This window comes from Nematolebias whitei, chromosome 21 (assembly GCF_014905685.2).
Source record: "Nematolebias whitei isolate Nwh7 chromosome 21, NemWhi1, whole genome shotgun sequence".
Classification (NCBI taxonomy): domain Eukaryota; kingdom Metazoa; phylum Chordata; class Actinopteri; order Cyprinodontiformes; family Rivulidae; genus Nematolebias; species Nematolebias whitei.
The window spans coordinates 32,921,045-32,936,454 of record NC_056518.1 but is presented as its reverse complement, the minus strand read 5'-3'; the positions used below and the strand labels follow the sequence as shown (position 1 = coordinate 32,936,454).

General features: G+C 40.5%; 1 protein-coding gene across 1 annotated transcript in view; it reads right to left on the bottom strand.

Moving 5' to 3' along the window:
• The window catches only part of smc6 (structural maintenance of chromosomes 6), a 25,426-nt gene that overhangs the window by 3,565 nt on the left and 6,451 nt on the right, over window positions 1-15,410 (bottom strand). The window contains exons 6-22 of the mRNA XM_037694833.1: window positions 15,127-15,188; window positions 14,915-14,995; window positions 14,685-14,786; window positions 13,363-13,482; window positions 12,843-12,938; window positions 11,876-12,022; window positions 10,658-10,746; window positions 10,405-10,575; window positions 10,127-10,305; window positions 8,699-8,900; window positions 7,530-7,644; window positions 7,290-7,450; window positions 5,644-5,779; window positions 4,554-4,634; window positions 4,294-4,464; window positions 2,388-2,525; window positions 2,157-2,302 (exon numbers count right to left, since the gene is read on the bottom strand). Coding sequence (XP_037550761.1) covers window positions 2,157-2,302; window positions 2,388-2,525; window positions 4,294-4,464; window positions 4,554-4,634; window positions 5,644-5,779; window positions 7,290-7,450; window positions 7,530-7,644; window positions 8,699-8,900; window positions 10,127-10,305; window positions 10,405-10,575; window positions 10,658-10,746; window positions 11,876-12,022; window positions 12,843-12,938; window positions 13,363-13,482; window positions 14,685-14,786; window positions 14,915-14,995; window positions 15,127-15,188 — 2,197 coding nt within the window. The remainder of the gene's footprint in view (window positions 1-2,156; window positions 2,303-2,387; window positions 2,526-4,293; window positions 4,465-4,553; window positions 4,635-5,643; window positions 5,780-7,289; window positions 7,451-7,529; window positions 7,645-8,698; window positions 8,901-10,126; window positions 10,306-10,404; window positions 10,576-10,657; window positions 10,747-11,875; window positions 12,023-12,842; window positions 12,939-13,362; window positions 13,483-14,684; window positions 14,787-14,914; window positions 14,996-15,126; window positions 15,189-15,410) is intronic.

Sequence of the window (15,410 nt, the reverse complement as noted above, 5' to 3'; positions counted from 1 at the left end):
TCACTTCCTGTCACTTCCTGTCATTTCCTGTCACTTCCTGTCACTTCCTGTCCTACTTTGTGGCTTCTTTAGAGGTTTCTGTCCCGTTTAGACCCAGACTTCATCATTTCACTGTTTCCCTGTTCGAGTGTGTACCTCGAGTCTTTCCCTAGAATGTTCTTATATTTCTGTGCATCCTTCCATTACTTCATCTGCATTTTGGACATTTTTGTTTGGGAATTCAGCTTTTCCAAATAATATGATTTCAATTATTTACGTGTAATTGCTAAACACTGAACTACAGCTGGCAGCCAAGAATTTAGACACGTCCCCCACATGTTGCTACTACAAATATCATCAGTAAAATGTACCAAACACAACTTAAAGCACATCCCCTGCAGAAAATCATTCATTTTAGGGAATTAATATAAATTTTCCATTTTCTTTAATCATTTGTTCTAATTAGAGTTAAAGTGTTTTGTTGATTTGGCTGTTTGAACGTGTGCACGCCTTCAGAGCGTTTAATAATAATTCATGATATATTTTATCCAAATATAAACTTGGAGGTTTTAACACCAACTTACATTTGAGCCGTTTAGTGAACTTTGGAAAAACAAACGTTCCAACAGAAAATGTATTTGTTCTTATGAAGAATTTAGATAATTTAATATATTTAAAAATAATAATTTTTATTTGTTTACAGGGCTGTTTGTATCAACCTTGTAATATCCAAATTTCACCACTAGGTGGCAAAAAGGTCCACGTTAATTTTTTGTTTGTTTGTTATTTTGCATAATGTATTTGTTTTGGGTGAATGTAAATCTAAATAAATAAATAAATAGAATATCATAAAAAATATATATTTTTTGTCAATCACTTCAGAAAGTCAAACTCATTTTACATAGATCCATGACAGAGTGAACATTTTCAATCCTGTATTTCTTGTAACTTTGATGAAACATTTATTTTAAAATAAAAAACTAAACTCAGAGAATTAGAACATTGTGAAGAGGTTGAATATTTTAACTCCTGGTGTCACAGCCTGATGATCTGATGATCTCCTGGACACGAGCTACAAATGTCTCATTCCTCAAGTCCAGGCACTCCTGAACCAGAGACATCAGAAGTGTCTTACCTGCTGAGGACACAAAGACCTGGACTGTCTCTCAGAAGGCAAACGTCCTCTTTTCACATCAAAGATTTATAATTGAAGGTCTTGGAGTCTGGAGGAAGTGGAGAGGTCCAGAATCCACGTTGTTGAAGTCCAGAGTGAAGTTTCCACAGTCAGGGATGGTTTGGGTCCATGTCCTCTGCTGGTTCTGGTCCACTGGGTGTTCTGAAGTCCACGCAGCATCTAGCAGGACACTTTAGAGACTTCCTGCTTCCTTCTGCTGACGAGCTTCATGGAGACGCTGGTTTCATTTTCCAGCAGGACTCGGCACCGGCCCACACCGACACCAGAAGCTGGTTCTGGAATATTCTAATCACTGAGTTTATTTTTCATTATTTGCAAGTTATAATCATGAGAATTACAAGAAATAAAGGCTTGAAATGTTTAAATCTGTGTGTGATGAATATTTGAAATATTTGAGTTGGACTTTCTGAAATAACTGACAAAATTTTTTTTTAACTTTTCACGATGTTCTAATTCTTTCAGATGCACCTGTACTGGTTTTGAGCTGTCGTGTCTTTTCCCAACAACTCATTAAATCTGGTAACGCTCAGATGTCCCATGTTTTCAGCAGCCTTGAACGCAGCATTACCTTCGTGAACCTGGAGCTGTAAGAAAGTTTCAAAAGTCACATTCACAGGCAAGCTGGTCCGTGCGCAGCAGGTGATTTGTGTACTTAACAAATTTCACGTGCAGAATGTTCCTACTTGTGCAAATAGAAACGTGCACCTTTCTTGTGCTGTGCTCGTGGATCTTACTGTACGCTTGTGAGACTATTTTTGAGGCCATCTTATCTTCAGCCTCTGTCTGTGTGGACAGGAGGTGAAACGCAGCACGGTGGTGCAGCGTTTCCTTCCTTCACCATCAGCTCTTTAGATGAACTGTGTTCATGTTTTACTCCACACTGTGCGCACTAGAGGCCGAAACAAATAAAACCCGCTTCGTTTCCAGTTCCTCTTTTGAACAGGAAGGCGAGGGACGTTTCGGGACAGAGGCGACGGCTCACCTGACCACCTGCTCGTGCTCGCCGTGGCTGCTCTCGTGCACCTTCAGCTTCTTCTTCAGGCGGGTGATTTCTGTGTCGATGCTCTTGGTGCTGCAGGCGTCGCTCTGCCGCTCGGGGCTGATCTGCGACGCTTTGGCCACATATTCCTGTCGGAGCGACACGTTTTCATACAATCTGATACGGCCTCCTCTCTGCGGTAAAGAAATAAAAACGAAGAGGCACACGTGCTACCTGCAACTCGTCTTCTTTCTCAGAAAGTTCACCCTTCATGGCCTGGACGTTGTCCTCGTGAGCCTTCAGTTTCTTCTCCAAGAGTTGAAGATTTCTCTCGTGTTTCATGCACTCTGCCTCCAGCTTCACCTGCTCGTCCTGATCATCACGGACACAAAAAGAACCAGACAAATTGCATTTCCTGCAAAAATGCAGTGGATGCTTACTGCAGAAGAACTTGATGAAATTAGCTAAAAAAACATGGTGAAATGGAAAAACAAGCTTAACTTAGCAGAAGAAAGCAAAAAGAGCATATTCATTCAACCTTTGTGTTAAATTAAATCTTAAATTAGCATATGTTTGCTGAATCTGATTTAAATAAGTAAAAAGGAGAATAAAAATTAAGAATTTAGCAAAAAAAAAAAAGTGAAATTAGCAGATAAATAGCTAAAAAGTATCCAAAAGGCAGAAAGATGCTTAAACTACCAGAAGGAAGCAGGAAGAGCTAAAATGAGCTGGAATAGTGGAAATTATCAGAAAAAAACTTAAATGAGCAAAAAACAGCTGCAGAATAAGCAAAAAAGGCAGAAAGAAGCTTAAATTACCACCAGGAAGTGGAGAGAGCACATTTTTGCTGAATTAGGTTAAAAAAGTTGAAATGAATGCAAAATGAAATGAAAAAAAACCCAGCTAAATAGTAGCTGAAATAACTGAAACTATCAGAATTAGGCTGAAAGGAGCACAACAAGCTGAAATTAGCAAAAAGAAGTTAATTAGGCTCAAAGTAGCAGAAATTACCATGAAAAACTTGAATTACAGCTAAAATTAGCTAAAAAGTTTGCTAAAACGGTAGAACAAGCTTAAATTAGCAGAAGAAAGCAGAAAGAACACTTGTTTGCCCACTTAGGCTGAAATAAGTAGAAATGAGCACAACAATGTGAAAATTGTCTGAAAAAGCTGAAATTAGCAACAACAACAACAAAAAGCTGAAAAGTAGCTAAAAAGGCAGAAATAATCTTAAATTATCAGAAGGAAGTGCTGAGAGCACATTTGAGCTGAATTAGGCTGAAAAAAGTTTAAATGATTGCAAAAAAATGTGGAATTAGCTGAAAAAGCTTAAAATTAGCATAAAAGCAGCTAAATAGTAGCTGAAACAGTAGAAAAAGCTGAAAATAGCAGAAATAAGTTAGAAGAAGAACAAAAATGTTGTAGTTAACAGAAAGAATTTGAAAGGAGCACAAAACAGCTGAAAACAGCTGAAAGTAGCTGAAAATAAGTTTAAATTTGCAGCAGGAGCTGAAAGAAGCGGAAGCAGAACAAAAAGTGAAAGGAGCAGTAAAAGGTTGTAAACAGATCTAAAGAGTTGAAGGAGGTAAAAATGAGCTCAATTTATTTTCTGAGACAAAAAATGTCAGAAAAGGCTAAATATTTCAACAAGCTAAAGTTGCTCTAATACCAAAAGTCATAGCAGTCCTGAAAGAGTTGAACGTTTTGATTCATGATTTGTTGAAACAGTTTGAAAACTGCGGGATGAGAATCGCGTTGAAAAACGTACGGAAGAAAAACGGATCCGAATAGTGAGAACGCTTCATAAACGTTGAGACTCAACGAAAAAGCTACAAAACCTTTTAACATCCACAACCCCAACTCCAAAAAAAGGTTGGATCATTGTGAAATTTTAAATATTCAAAATCAAAACTAACATAAATCTTCTTAAAACGATAGCTTTTTTTATTTTAAACACTTAATGGCTACTATGTTCAAATGTGAATAAAATGTGGCTTTATAAGAATTTCAAATCATCGTTTTCTGTTAAAGCCGTTAAACAAAATGTCCAACCGTTTTCAGAAGTGGCGTTTTAGAAAACGAACATTAATTCTGGACAAATGTGACTGCAATGGGAAAAACACAATATACATGTTTTTACCTTCAATGGCTCCATTTCTTCTGAAAGCTGATCAATTCGATTCCTAACAGAAGAGCACTCGCAGTCTGCCTCTTCCAACACTTCCCGGTGCTCGTCAAACTCTGCCTTTGCCTCCTGAACCATTTGTTTTTCAGCCTCAATCTTCTGATCGTTCTCCCGGGCAACGTCTTCCTGCACAACGCGGTAAATTCAAACATTAATCTCAAACAGCCCACGATGTCGATGTCTGATTTAACAGTTAGAAAGAAGTTCAGGATCACCAAAGAGCTGATGTCATCACTGTGCTCCTGAGCTGCCGTCTCCAGCTCACTTATCGCTGCCTTCACCTGATTCTGACACGTCTGTAATCAAAAACAGGAAACCACGGGCTCGTATCTCACTGGGCAGCAACTGTGGGAGACTAGTTGTGAGAAAATGGGTGAATTCTCAGCTGTAATTTCACTGAACGCTGACCGTTTGTAACCAGCAGGCCACACGGCCACATCTGTGAAGACAGATTTTTAAAACCACACCCCTTTTCTATGAGCACGACTTGCAAAACGGAAGGTCATGCATCTTATATTGTCGCCCACTTCTACCCAAGCCTTACCACCTTAACATCGGTTTATAATTTAATCTACTGGAGTCATTTGCATCAGAAGCTTTTGTAATGGTGGGGGGAGGGGACACTGGTGAGGGGGGTCTGGGGGTTCTCCCTCAGAAATTTTTGAATAAAATAGATGCCATTTTCTGCATCTTGGTATATTTTAACGGGTTGTTAAATATCTATGTTTACCTACATAAGTAAACACTTGATTCAATAACAATTTTAGAGAGTAACAAGAAGTAGCTTGACCAACAGCTCTCCTTGTGTGATTAGAGCACGCTCCGCATCTCTTATGCATCCACTCCCCCACCACCAGGTCAACAACTGCTGGCACTAACGTAGCACTAAGCTAACGCGCAACACGTTAGCTTAGCTCCTCCCACCATCCCGTCCACAAAAAACCCAGAAGAGATGCGCATCCTGCCAAGCAGTAAGGAGGAAAACCCGGAGTGGATTTTTAGTGGTTGAATATCTCCTATTGATCAAGTGGAATTGATTCGTTCATGAAGAAATAGAAACAGCGTTGGGCGAACTAATATTTCATGATAAATGTGTGTGGGGTCCAAACAAATATTTTTTAAATGTGAGGGGGACACGTCCCCTTCACATATACTGTAATTGATGAGACGCCTATGACAGCAGGACACTTTAAAAACTGCAGTGAGAAACTGTTTAAAAAGACAAAATCAGAAAATGAAATAAAACCACGACAATAAGCTACCCCAGATGGACACATCCTTGCTGACAGAGTAGTCATCACTAACCTGAGTCTGCTTCAGGGTCTTGATGGTGCTGTTCAGGCTGTTCTCCATGCTTACTGTATCCTCAGTGACCAAGTTCACCTGCATTTGAAACCTGGACAGCTGAGCTTTAAGATTTTCCAGTTCTGACTCCAGCAAACTGTGAAACACAAGAAGCATTTTCTCTCACACCAAAACTACACAGTCAGTGTTAGGTGACCACATAGTCAAAGACCAAGAGGAAGGAACCATGCCAAGAGACAGAGAGAGAAGAGGAAAGTGTCAAGAATGTAGGACTGAGGGTAGCAACTCTAAATGTGGGGACAATGACAGGCAAAGTAGAGAGCTGGCTGACATGATGCAGAGAAGGAAGGTAGAGAGCTGGTTGATATGATTCGGAGAAGGAAGGTAGAGAGCTGGTTGATATGATTCGGAGAAGGAAGGTAGAGAGCTGGCTGACATGATGCAGAGAAGGAAGGTAGAGAGCAGGCTGACAAGATGCAGAGAAGGAAGGTAGAGAGCAGGCTGACAAGATGTAGAGAAGGAAGGTAGAGAGCAGGCTGACATGATACAGAGAAGGAAAGTAGAGAGCAGGCTGACATGATGCAGAGAAGGAAGGTAGAGAGCTGGCTGACATGATGCAGAGAAGGAAGGTAGACCATATTATGTGTACAAGTGGAATGGCAGCAAGGCTTGCAGAATTGGGGCAAGCAGTTTTACCATGGTGTGGCAAGGAAGAGAAATGGAGTAGAGGTTGAAGCTGAAGCTGAAGCTACAGTTCACACAGACTCATCAGTATTTGTCATTGAGAGATCTCAGTCCCATCAATCACTTCTGGAATGTGATGGATGTTGGGACTCCTAACAAGAATGCGCAACAGACAAATCTGCAGCAACTTTGTGATGCAATCAGGTCCATATGGATTTAAATCTATTAGAAATGTTTCCAACACTTTGTTCAATCTATGCCATAAAGAGTTCGGTCAATTCTGAAGGAAAAGGTCCAACCCAAGCAGTGTAGACCTGATAAAGTGAATGGTGAGCGGACATTTGTTTATATCTTGAGACATATTATGATTCTGATGTAGAAGCTCTTTTATGCAACACCAGCATCTTATTGTGAAATTTATTTTAATTATAGTAACTGGTGATTAAACGTTCACTGTTTTACTGATTTATTTTTGTATATTTTTGCAACCTAACTACGTTTGCATACTTTGTGCTGTAGTAGCTGTTAAATCAAAATGTTTTAAGGGCATGAGTGCTATGACTTTTTTGTTGTTGCAATATTTATACTTTTAAAAACATTTAACTTTATTTAAATATATTTCTCACAGAAATACACTAAGATTTCTTAAATTTCTTTAAAAAAATAGTTGTCTTTGAAACCTGCTTTAGCATTCTTTCTTTATTTTTGTCCTTTTAATTACTAGCTAACCTTTTGATAATTTAAGCCAGACCTTGTAGAACCTTTGACCTTCATTTGTGACCTTGGAGCGGGGTGATGCATATGTGCATGAAGTGTCATTTCAACGGGCGTATCAAAGAAGCTCAAACTGCCAGCAGATGATGCTTTGGGGTATTTTATCTTTTGACAAAGTATCTTTACGTGTGAGCGTTTTCTTTTTGCATTTTCGTAGCTCCAGCTGACACGAAGCTTGCAACAGTCACCTTATTTCAGTCTCAACGTCTCCGCTGAGGTACTTGGCCACGCTGAACTCAGAGGTGTAGTAACGGTTTGGAAACACCTGATCTCCTTCAGCGGTGAAAGCTTCGCGGCAGTTTTTAGGCGGCCGGCCTCTCTGCATGACTCCCCTGGCTTTGTCTTTTTCCTGAAAACAAAGAGTGAAACACGTGAAGTGACGAAGCAGAAACTAAGAGCTAGTTCACCTGAAAACCTCAGACACCAACTTTGATTACGAGAATAGTTTCTATTCCTCTCATATCGATCAGACAGTTGATGACGATTGGGTTCGTTGCTGTGATCGTGTCCAACACGGTTGGGTAATCTGGATGGAGCACTTTTCTGTAAAACAGGAAAAGAGCGAAAGTTTTAATTAAAGACCCAACAATTCTAGATGGGCTGATCATACGATAACAAGGGATGGAGTTAAGGCTGTTTTGGTTGAACCTCAAAAAGTAATGTGGGAAACATCACGACGTGTGTCGAGTTAAACTCACAACTATTAACACAAAAGTTTAGCCCAGTATTTGTACCGTCATTTCCGGTCTATAAGCCGCTACTTTTTTCACAGGCTTTGAACCCCGCGGCTTATACAATGCTGCAGCTAATTTATGGATTTATTTTATTTTTTTATGGGCTAACGAGCTTCATGCTGCCAAAAACATTTAGCGCTGCCCAACACACATCTCTCTTGGGGGGTGGGTCTTTGTGACTCAATGAGACAACCTGTATAAATAAAAGTTTTTAAAAGATCTGAGCAACAAAATTACCAAACACAGTCAAACCGATGAAACGGGAGCGGGGGTTCCCCTGCATGCACAGAGCATGTGAGGGGGTTCTCACATGCTCACAGAGCAACTGAATATGAAGATAACTGATTTTTTTTTTATGTATATTTAGATGGTTTTATTGTTTTACTGTTTTTTGTTAGTTTTTAATTTTGTACAGCACTTCGGACGACTGTTTGTTGTATTTTAAGTGCTTTAGAAATAAATTGGTATGGTATAACAATCAATGACTTCCTGGTAGACTACTGTATTTTAATTTTTTTAACCAGCAGTGTTACCGGCACTGTTCAGAAAAAAACATTTACTGTATTTGTATGTTACCGGTACGTAAGAGCTGTACATCTCGCGGTAGATGTGTGCTGCCACTCATGTTACAACGTGAACATCTGCAGCTTATACACAAGCGCGGCTTATATATGTACAAGATTGTTTGTTTGTTTTCTTAGTGTGCGGGGCACATTCAGGTGTGATCTATAGTCCTAAAATTACAGTAAATCTTTTTTTTTTTGTGTATGTTCTTTTGCTGATAACTTTTTGGGCGTTTCATTAAAATTGGCGACGGGTGACTGAATAGAAAACGGTGAAGCAGCAAACAAACAGCTACTGACCGTCCACAGACGTTGTAAAGTTTATTAGAGAAGGAGCTGACGATGATCTGGGGTCTGTTGCCCTTGGGATAAAAGCGGCCCATGAGCCGCTGCAGGACGGCCTCGTCTTTGTAGTTGTCGCAGCAGAAAGCCTTCATGAAGCTCCGCAGGCAGCACTCCACGGCCACAGCCAGAGACGGCTCCTTCAGACTGATGCACGCACCTACGAGCGCACAAACAACACTTAACTGCACTGACTACACACTCAGTGTTCATAACACACACAGCCTGGACAATAAAATATTTACATATGCTCTATAATCAAAATGACTTGTTTCAGGACAAAGAAGTTAAAAAGTCCAATATTGTGTTCACATGTATTGCAGCAATGATCTTAGACTCGTGATCCTATAAAAATAAATGCAACCAACACTTACGCTTCACTTAGTATCAACACAGGAAACCAAGCTCCACACTAAAATAAACGTGTTATGTCGTAAGTGTAAGACACAAACTAAAACCTGTTTTGTTGCACCGAGACAGAGCTGGGTCCGAGTTCTTCTCAGTCCGATTCAGAGTAAACGAGCAGAACATCCATGTCCCACATCACTGAACTGGATTAAACCTAAATGTTTCTGGTGCAAGATATTCAACTGGGTAGGAGTTGAACTCTGTATAAGAACAGAAACTAGGGACAAAGGAGGAGCCAGAGGGTGCTCAGTGGTGGTCTTGGCCCCTCCATGGATTAATCTTTGAGGAAACTATACTTTAAAGATCAAAGTTCATGCTAAATAATTCAGGTTAAAAAAATCCTGCAAAGTTAAGTCAGGTCCTCTGGACTGTTTCTTTTTGTTGAAACGTTTCGTCTTTCATCAAAAGACTTCATCAGTCCGAGGAGCCACAACAAACTCAGTCCCGTAAGTAGCACATTCACATAGTGGGCCAACCAGTTCGATGGTGATAAGATGGTTTATGGAGTACATCCTCTCCCCCGTCGACAGTCAGACAAGTCGACGTCGCTCTGTTGTCCTGGGAACACCTTGGAGACCTCCCAGAAGAGCTGGAAGAGGTGGCTGGAGATGGAAGATGTCTGGACCTCCCTGCTCAAGATGCTGCCACCGAGACTCAACTTCAGAACAAGCAGAAGATGATGGATGGATGGATGCATGGATGGATGGATGGATGCATGGATGGATGGATGGATGGATGGAAATCGATCGTCACAACACATTCTGCGGACGGCATCAGTCCTTGCAACATTTTGCTTCATCTCACGAGCACGTATCATTAACAAGATTTAACGAAAACAGCTTCTGACTCCGCCCCTTCTACATACAAGATGATCGTAGTTCGACAGGTGGATGACGGGCATTCCTTCAAGGAATGCTTGATCTTTATTTTGTGTCCAACTGTTTGGAGTAGGCACGACACAAAATGACAAAACGTCACCTATTGGCCCAACGGGTTTCTTGAGGAAGTGTCCAGCAGCGTACGCCCCATCAACTGCAGCCATCAGATCAGGAACAAAGTCATCGAAACGCTTCAGCTTATTGGATCGACTGGCGAGGAGCTGGTCCTTCCTCTTCAGTTTGGACTCGTATACAAACTGGAGACTCTTTTCTTCTCCTCTGATGTAAAGAAAGAAAGTAATATAAAACCATCAGAGGCCTGGGAAACTGGTTTATTCATCTTCCCATCCTAAACAGAGTTTCTGAGCGGAGCAGCACCTCAGCTTGTCCCGTTCTTCCTTTCCTTTAAGAAGCGCCTGATGTTTCTTCCTGGTGGCTTCGTTCAGCTGAGAGCATGTAGTCTGAAGTTCTGCAAGCTGCTTCTCCAAATCACTCAAGCTCACCTGGTGTTTTACACGTTTGGTTTCTCTGCTATTGTTCAAAATCTCACTGAAATCAATAAAAATAAACAGAATTTTAAGTTAACGTGTTAATTTGTGTAGAGCTACGGCTGCCGATCAGAGCCGTTTACCTCGTCGTCGTCTTGGTGATTTTCTCTTGAAGAAGAATCTGCTCTCGCTCAGACTGCTTGAGTTTGTTCAGGGCCCGAACATAAACAAGCTACAGGAAAAGATCATGTCACGTAAACAAATATAGATGCCATCCGTTTCATTTCATCGTCATTATTCAGAGTTGTGCACTGAAACGGTCTCCCTGGGCCTCGTGTACAGTGGGTGTGCACAGTTATTATCTGTTGGTGACTCTTGGAGGGTTCACTGAGACACTACTGATGACGTGGAGACAATATTCTACACACCAGAGACACACAGGAGCAACCATTACATCCACTTGTACAGTGTGCAGGAGTGAACGTTTGGACGTACTAATGGGAGTCCACCAGTGTTCCCCGTCGCTGAGGGATTTGAACAGTGAATGTTCAATGTTAATGTTTTTGGTGCAAGATATTCAAGTGGGTAGAAGTTAGTTATCTTTTACTCGCTTTTTCCTTTTCTGGTCGTGGGGGGCACTGGTGCCCATATCCAGCAGTCACTGTGCGAGGGGCGGTGGACACCCTGGACAGGTCTCCAGTCCATCACAGGGACACAGACAAATGAGACAAACAACCATTCACTCTCTCTCACACACCTAGGAATAATTTAGTTACTCATCAGCCTAACATGCATGTTTTTGGTCTGTGCTATGGAGACTCTGTAAGGAGGTCTAGGGAAAAATATCAGTATTGGTATCGCCCTAATAAGTTTTAACACATCGGCCAAAAATCCAATATCGTGCATCCCTAATATTCAAATGTACACAATTCAAAGTGCACAAGTAGGAATATTCTATACAAATTCCTAACTACACGTGCACAAATCACCTGCTGCGCACGCACGGATCAGCTGCCTGTGAACGTGACTTCTGAGACTTTTTCAACTCTCCAGAGTCACAAAGGTAATGATGCGTTCAAGGCTGGTGGAAAGCTGGGACATCTGAGCCTTACCAGATTTACTGTTATTGGGAAAAGACTTGGACAAATGTTGTTGTTCGATTTGGAGACTAATTTATCTTCATATCAGTTTCACTTTGATTAGGATCTACGAAGAGAATGCGCTGGAATTCATGACGCTACGGTTTTATTCATGTGGATTTGTTTGCTCATAAGTCTCAATTTAAACATCAACCATGTTTTAATTTTAAAAATATGAATCATATGCAAGCTGTTGTACATGAGGCCCCTGAGTACAAATACCTCCTGTTCCTTGTGAGCTTTGCTCTTGCTCTTCACTTGCTGTTTCAACTTGAGATATTCTTCTGTGAGAGTTTCCTGCTCCTCTTTTAGACCGTCACTTCTCCTTTTGATGAGCTGCAGCCTCTTCTCTGCTTGTGCAATCCTGGTCTGCATGAAAGAAACAAGTAAACCATATATGATGCTTGTACTTGACTTAGCAAACACTTCCTGAATCATTATTTACTGCCATAATTACCATTATCCATAAAGAAGATAAAGACACCTTACAGGCCAGTCTGTTTATAAAACACTGATTCTAACCTGCTGTCCAAACCCTCAGCCAACAGAATCAACACTTTTTACCAAAGTTAATTTATTCCCCTCACTGGGAGGGGGGGGGGATTCTTCCTCCCTCCACATTCTCTCCTCCCCATTTCATTTTGTTGATTGTGAGCTATTCGGCAATTTCTTTGGTCCGATTTAACAAAACAAAACTTTATTTATACAGGTCATATCATTGAGTCATGAGGACTCACACCCCAAAAGAGACGTGTATTGGGCACACGTGCACACATTGCTTAGTGTGTGACGAGGCTAAATGTTTTTGGCGGCAAGAAGCTCGTTAGCCTATCAAAAAAAATAAATCCATAAATCAGCCACAACATTGTATAAGCCGCGGGCGGGGTTCAAAGCCTGTGGAAAAAATCAGCGGCTTTTAAACATGAAGTTACGGTAACAGAGCCTGCAAGATGACACAAAGTGTCTGCATGAGACCGAGCTTTGATCACAAACACTACAGGGCTGTCTTTACTCAACTCAAGATGATCTTAGTCCATAACTCGGGCATGAAAGGCAGCATTTCAAGAAATTCTGGGCCTTTATTTTATAAAGATTTCTTAATTAATATACGATATAGAAAGTTTGAAATGAGGCTTCTTAAAAAAAAAAAAAGGCTTAAACACAGAGCAGAGATGGACGACGTGTTGACCTGACAGAGCCGAAGGTTGTCCTGATGTTTGTTATTATTTTCTTCTTTCTCAGTCTCCTCCTTCAGCTGCTGTACAGACTGCTCTTTCTCTCTAACCTGGAGTTAAATACAGATGATATATTATTTCATCAGGTTTTCTCATTTTTTAATATCTTTTTTTTTTTAAAAGGCAGGAGGAGGATGAGAAACTGTAAAAAACAAGAGTAATGCACGCAGCACATTATACGCTCATCAGCAAACTATTATACAGCAAACTATAGCAACAACCGGGACAAGTTAATACCTTGTATAACATTTGACCTTGATTTGTGACCTTGACCTAGAAGCTGGAGAGTATGCAACACTCCATCTAGTGATGATGTATATGTGACTCAAGTTTCATTAAATTATCTGGAGCGGATCAGAAGTTAGGGGCGGGACAAGAGAAAGTTTACAGACAAATACACTGAGACTATAAAACGTCCGACATATAAAAACCACAACATATTCTTTAATAAATAAAAACAAAGTAATCTCTTACCAAAGACCAAGCCATTTTTTTCTTCAGGTTCTCCAAAACCTCCTGCAGCTCACTGTAGGAGGACAAGTTTTCATATCGCTCTTTCTTCTGTAGAAACTCCTGCTTCAAGTCCTTCAGACACTGAACACACACAACAATAAGAAATGTTAGTGGCAGGCTGAAAAATCAGCAGTGAACTAAGCAGTTTTGTCTTTATGGGCCTTTTCAAACACATTTACAGAAAAGTAAATGTCTGGCATTCATTGAATTAATGCATATCACCCGCCACCTTTACCTCCACAGACCCGCGCTTTGTTTGGTGCATCTTCTCTTTCTCCAAAGTACATGGGATTAGTGAGAGCTAATAAGTTAAATAACTAGACTCTGTCATGATACAGGAAGGAGCTTTAGAAAATAATGACGTCCTCATATGAGGACAGTATGTTTATTTTTGATTTTATATTTTTCTTTACAAATTGGGATCAGAAGGTCCCAATTAATTTAAAAACTTATCTTCAGCTTTCCATGATAAGCAGTTCTCTAAAAAAATCACTGTCCTCATATGAGGACGCAGAGTCTGAGGAGGTTCAAACCAGATTTTTAAACTGAGATTATCTAAGGTTGAGAAATGGAAATTGTAGCTGTTTACAGTTAAAATTACAATCTCTATATGGGGAATAATAATAATAGAAAAAAAATGGGCTTGGAGTGTATAAAAATATTATAGAAGCAAAACAATCTGAACATATTTTGGAATAAAATAAACTGTAATTTACTTTAAAACTCACATAAAACGGAGTCAGTTGTCCTTTCATAAATGTACATGTACTTTGAGACCAGTGTAACAGCCCATAGTTTACCTCCAGCCCAGACTATACCTGAGGTTAAACAGGCCTAGGCTAGATTATATTCTGAGTCAACTATGGCCCATTTATCCTCCAAGGTATAAATTGGCCTACATGCTCGTACCCCTCAGGACAGATTATGGGTATAGACGGGTATATTCTGGTCTGGAGGGATAAAGTTTGGCCTAGGACAGTTTATTCCCCGGGGTCTACTCTGGCCTGGGCCAAACTGTACCGGGGTTTAATCTGGACAAGGGTTAATTTGGCCTCTTAGACCAACCTTAAGAATTAAAAGTGCAGAAATGTGAAACAGTTGTTTGCTTCCATTACAAGGTCCAGCTCCATTTAGAAGGAAGATGATGGGCAACGAGAACATGTGGGACATGAAACGTTAAAAAAAAGCTTCGATTTGTGTCTTTTAAAAGATTTATTCACATTAAGGAAAATATATGACCAAGTTCAGCAGCACTAATTGGTGAACAAAATGCAGAACTGTACCTCCTCCTGTCTCTCCACCTGCTGTCGGGTGATGGTCTCCGTGTGTTTGATGTGGATGTAATCTCTCTTCATCTGCTCCAGCAGCGTTGCTTTCATGAAGAACTAGATGAGCAAAAACACAGAACACATTCTGGTGAAGATATCAGGAGAGAAATGACTGAAACTAGAGTGGAGTCCCTCAAACCAGAGGTGACCGTAGGACATTCGGCAGGAGCCTGGCAGTGTGGTACCTTGTACTTGTCGGATTCATTTTTTGAATGCAGGAACTGTTTACTCATTTCTTGGCTGAGAATGGAAACTGGGTTGTCCAGCTGGAAAAAACAAAGTTCCTGCTGAACCCTTGAATCAGTGATTCCACAATTTCGCATGAACATAACCAACAAAAATGATAAAAGAAAATAAAGTGAATGCACACAAGTAAAGAAAAAATAGACTTTGGTACCTGGATGTTAAAGTGGTCCAAAATTGCTGTTAATTCTTCTTTTTTGTTTGAGACAATTTGGCCTAAAACAGAAAAAAAAAAGCAAAAAAATTTAATACAACCCATTATACGCTCATCAACATATTATTACACACAGCTAACAAGACCGTGCTGCTAACAGGACCGTGCGTGCTGCTAACAAGACCATGCTGCTAACAAGACCATGCTGCTAACAGGACCGTGCTGCTAACAAGACCGTGCTGCTAACAAGACCGTGCTGCTAACAGGACCGTGCGTGCTGCTAA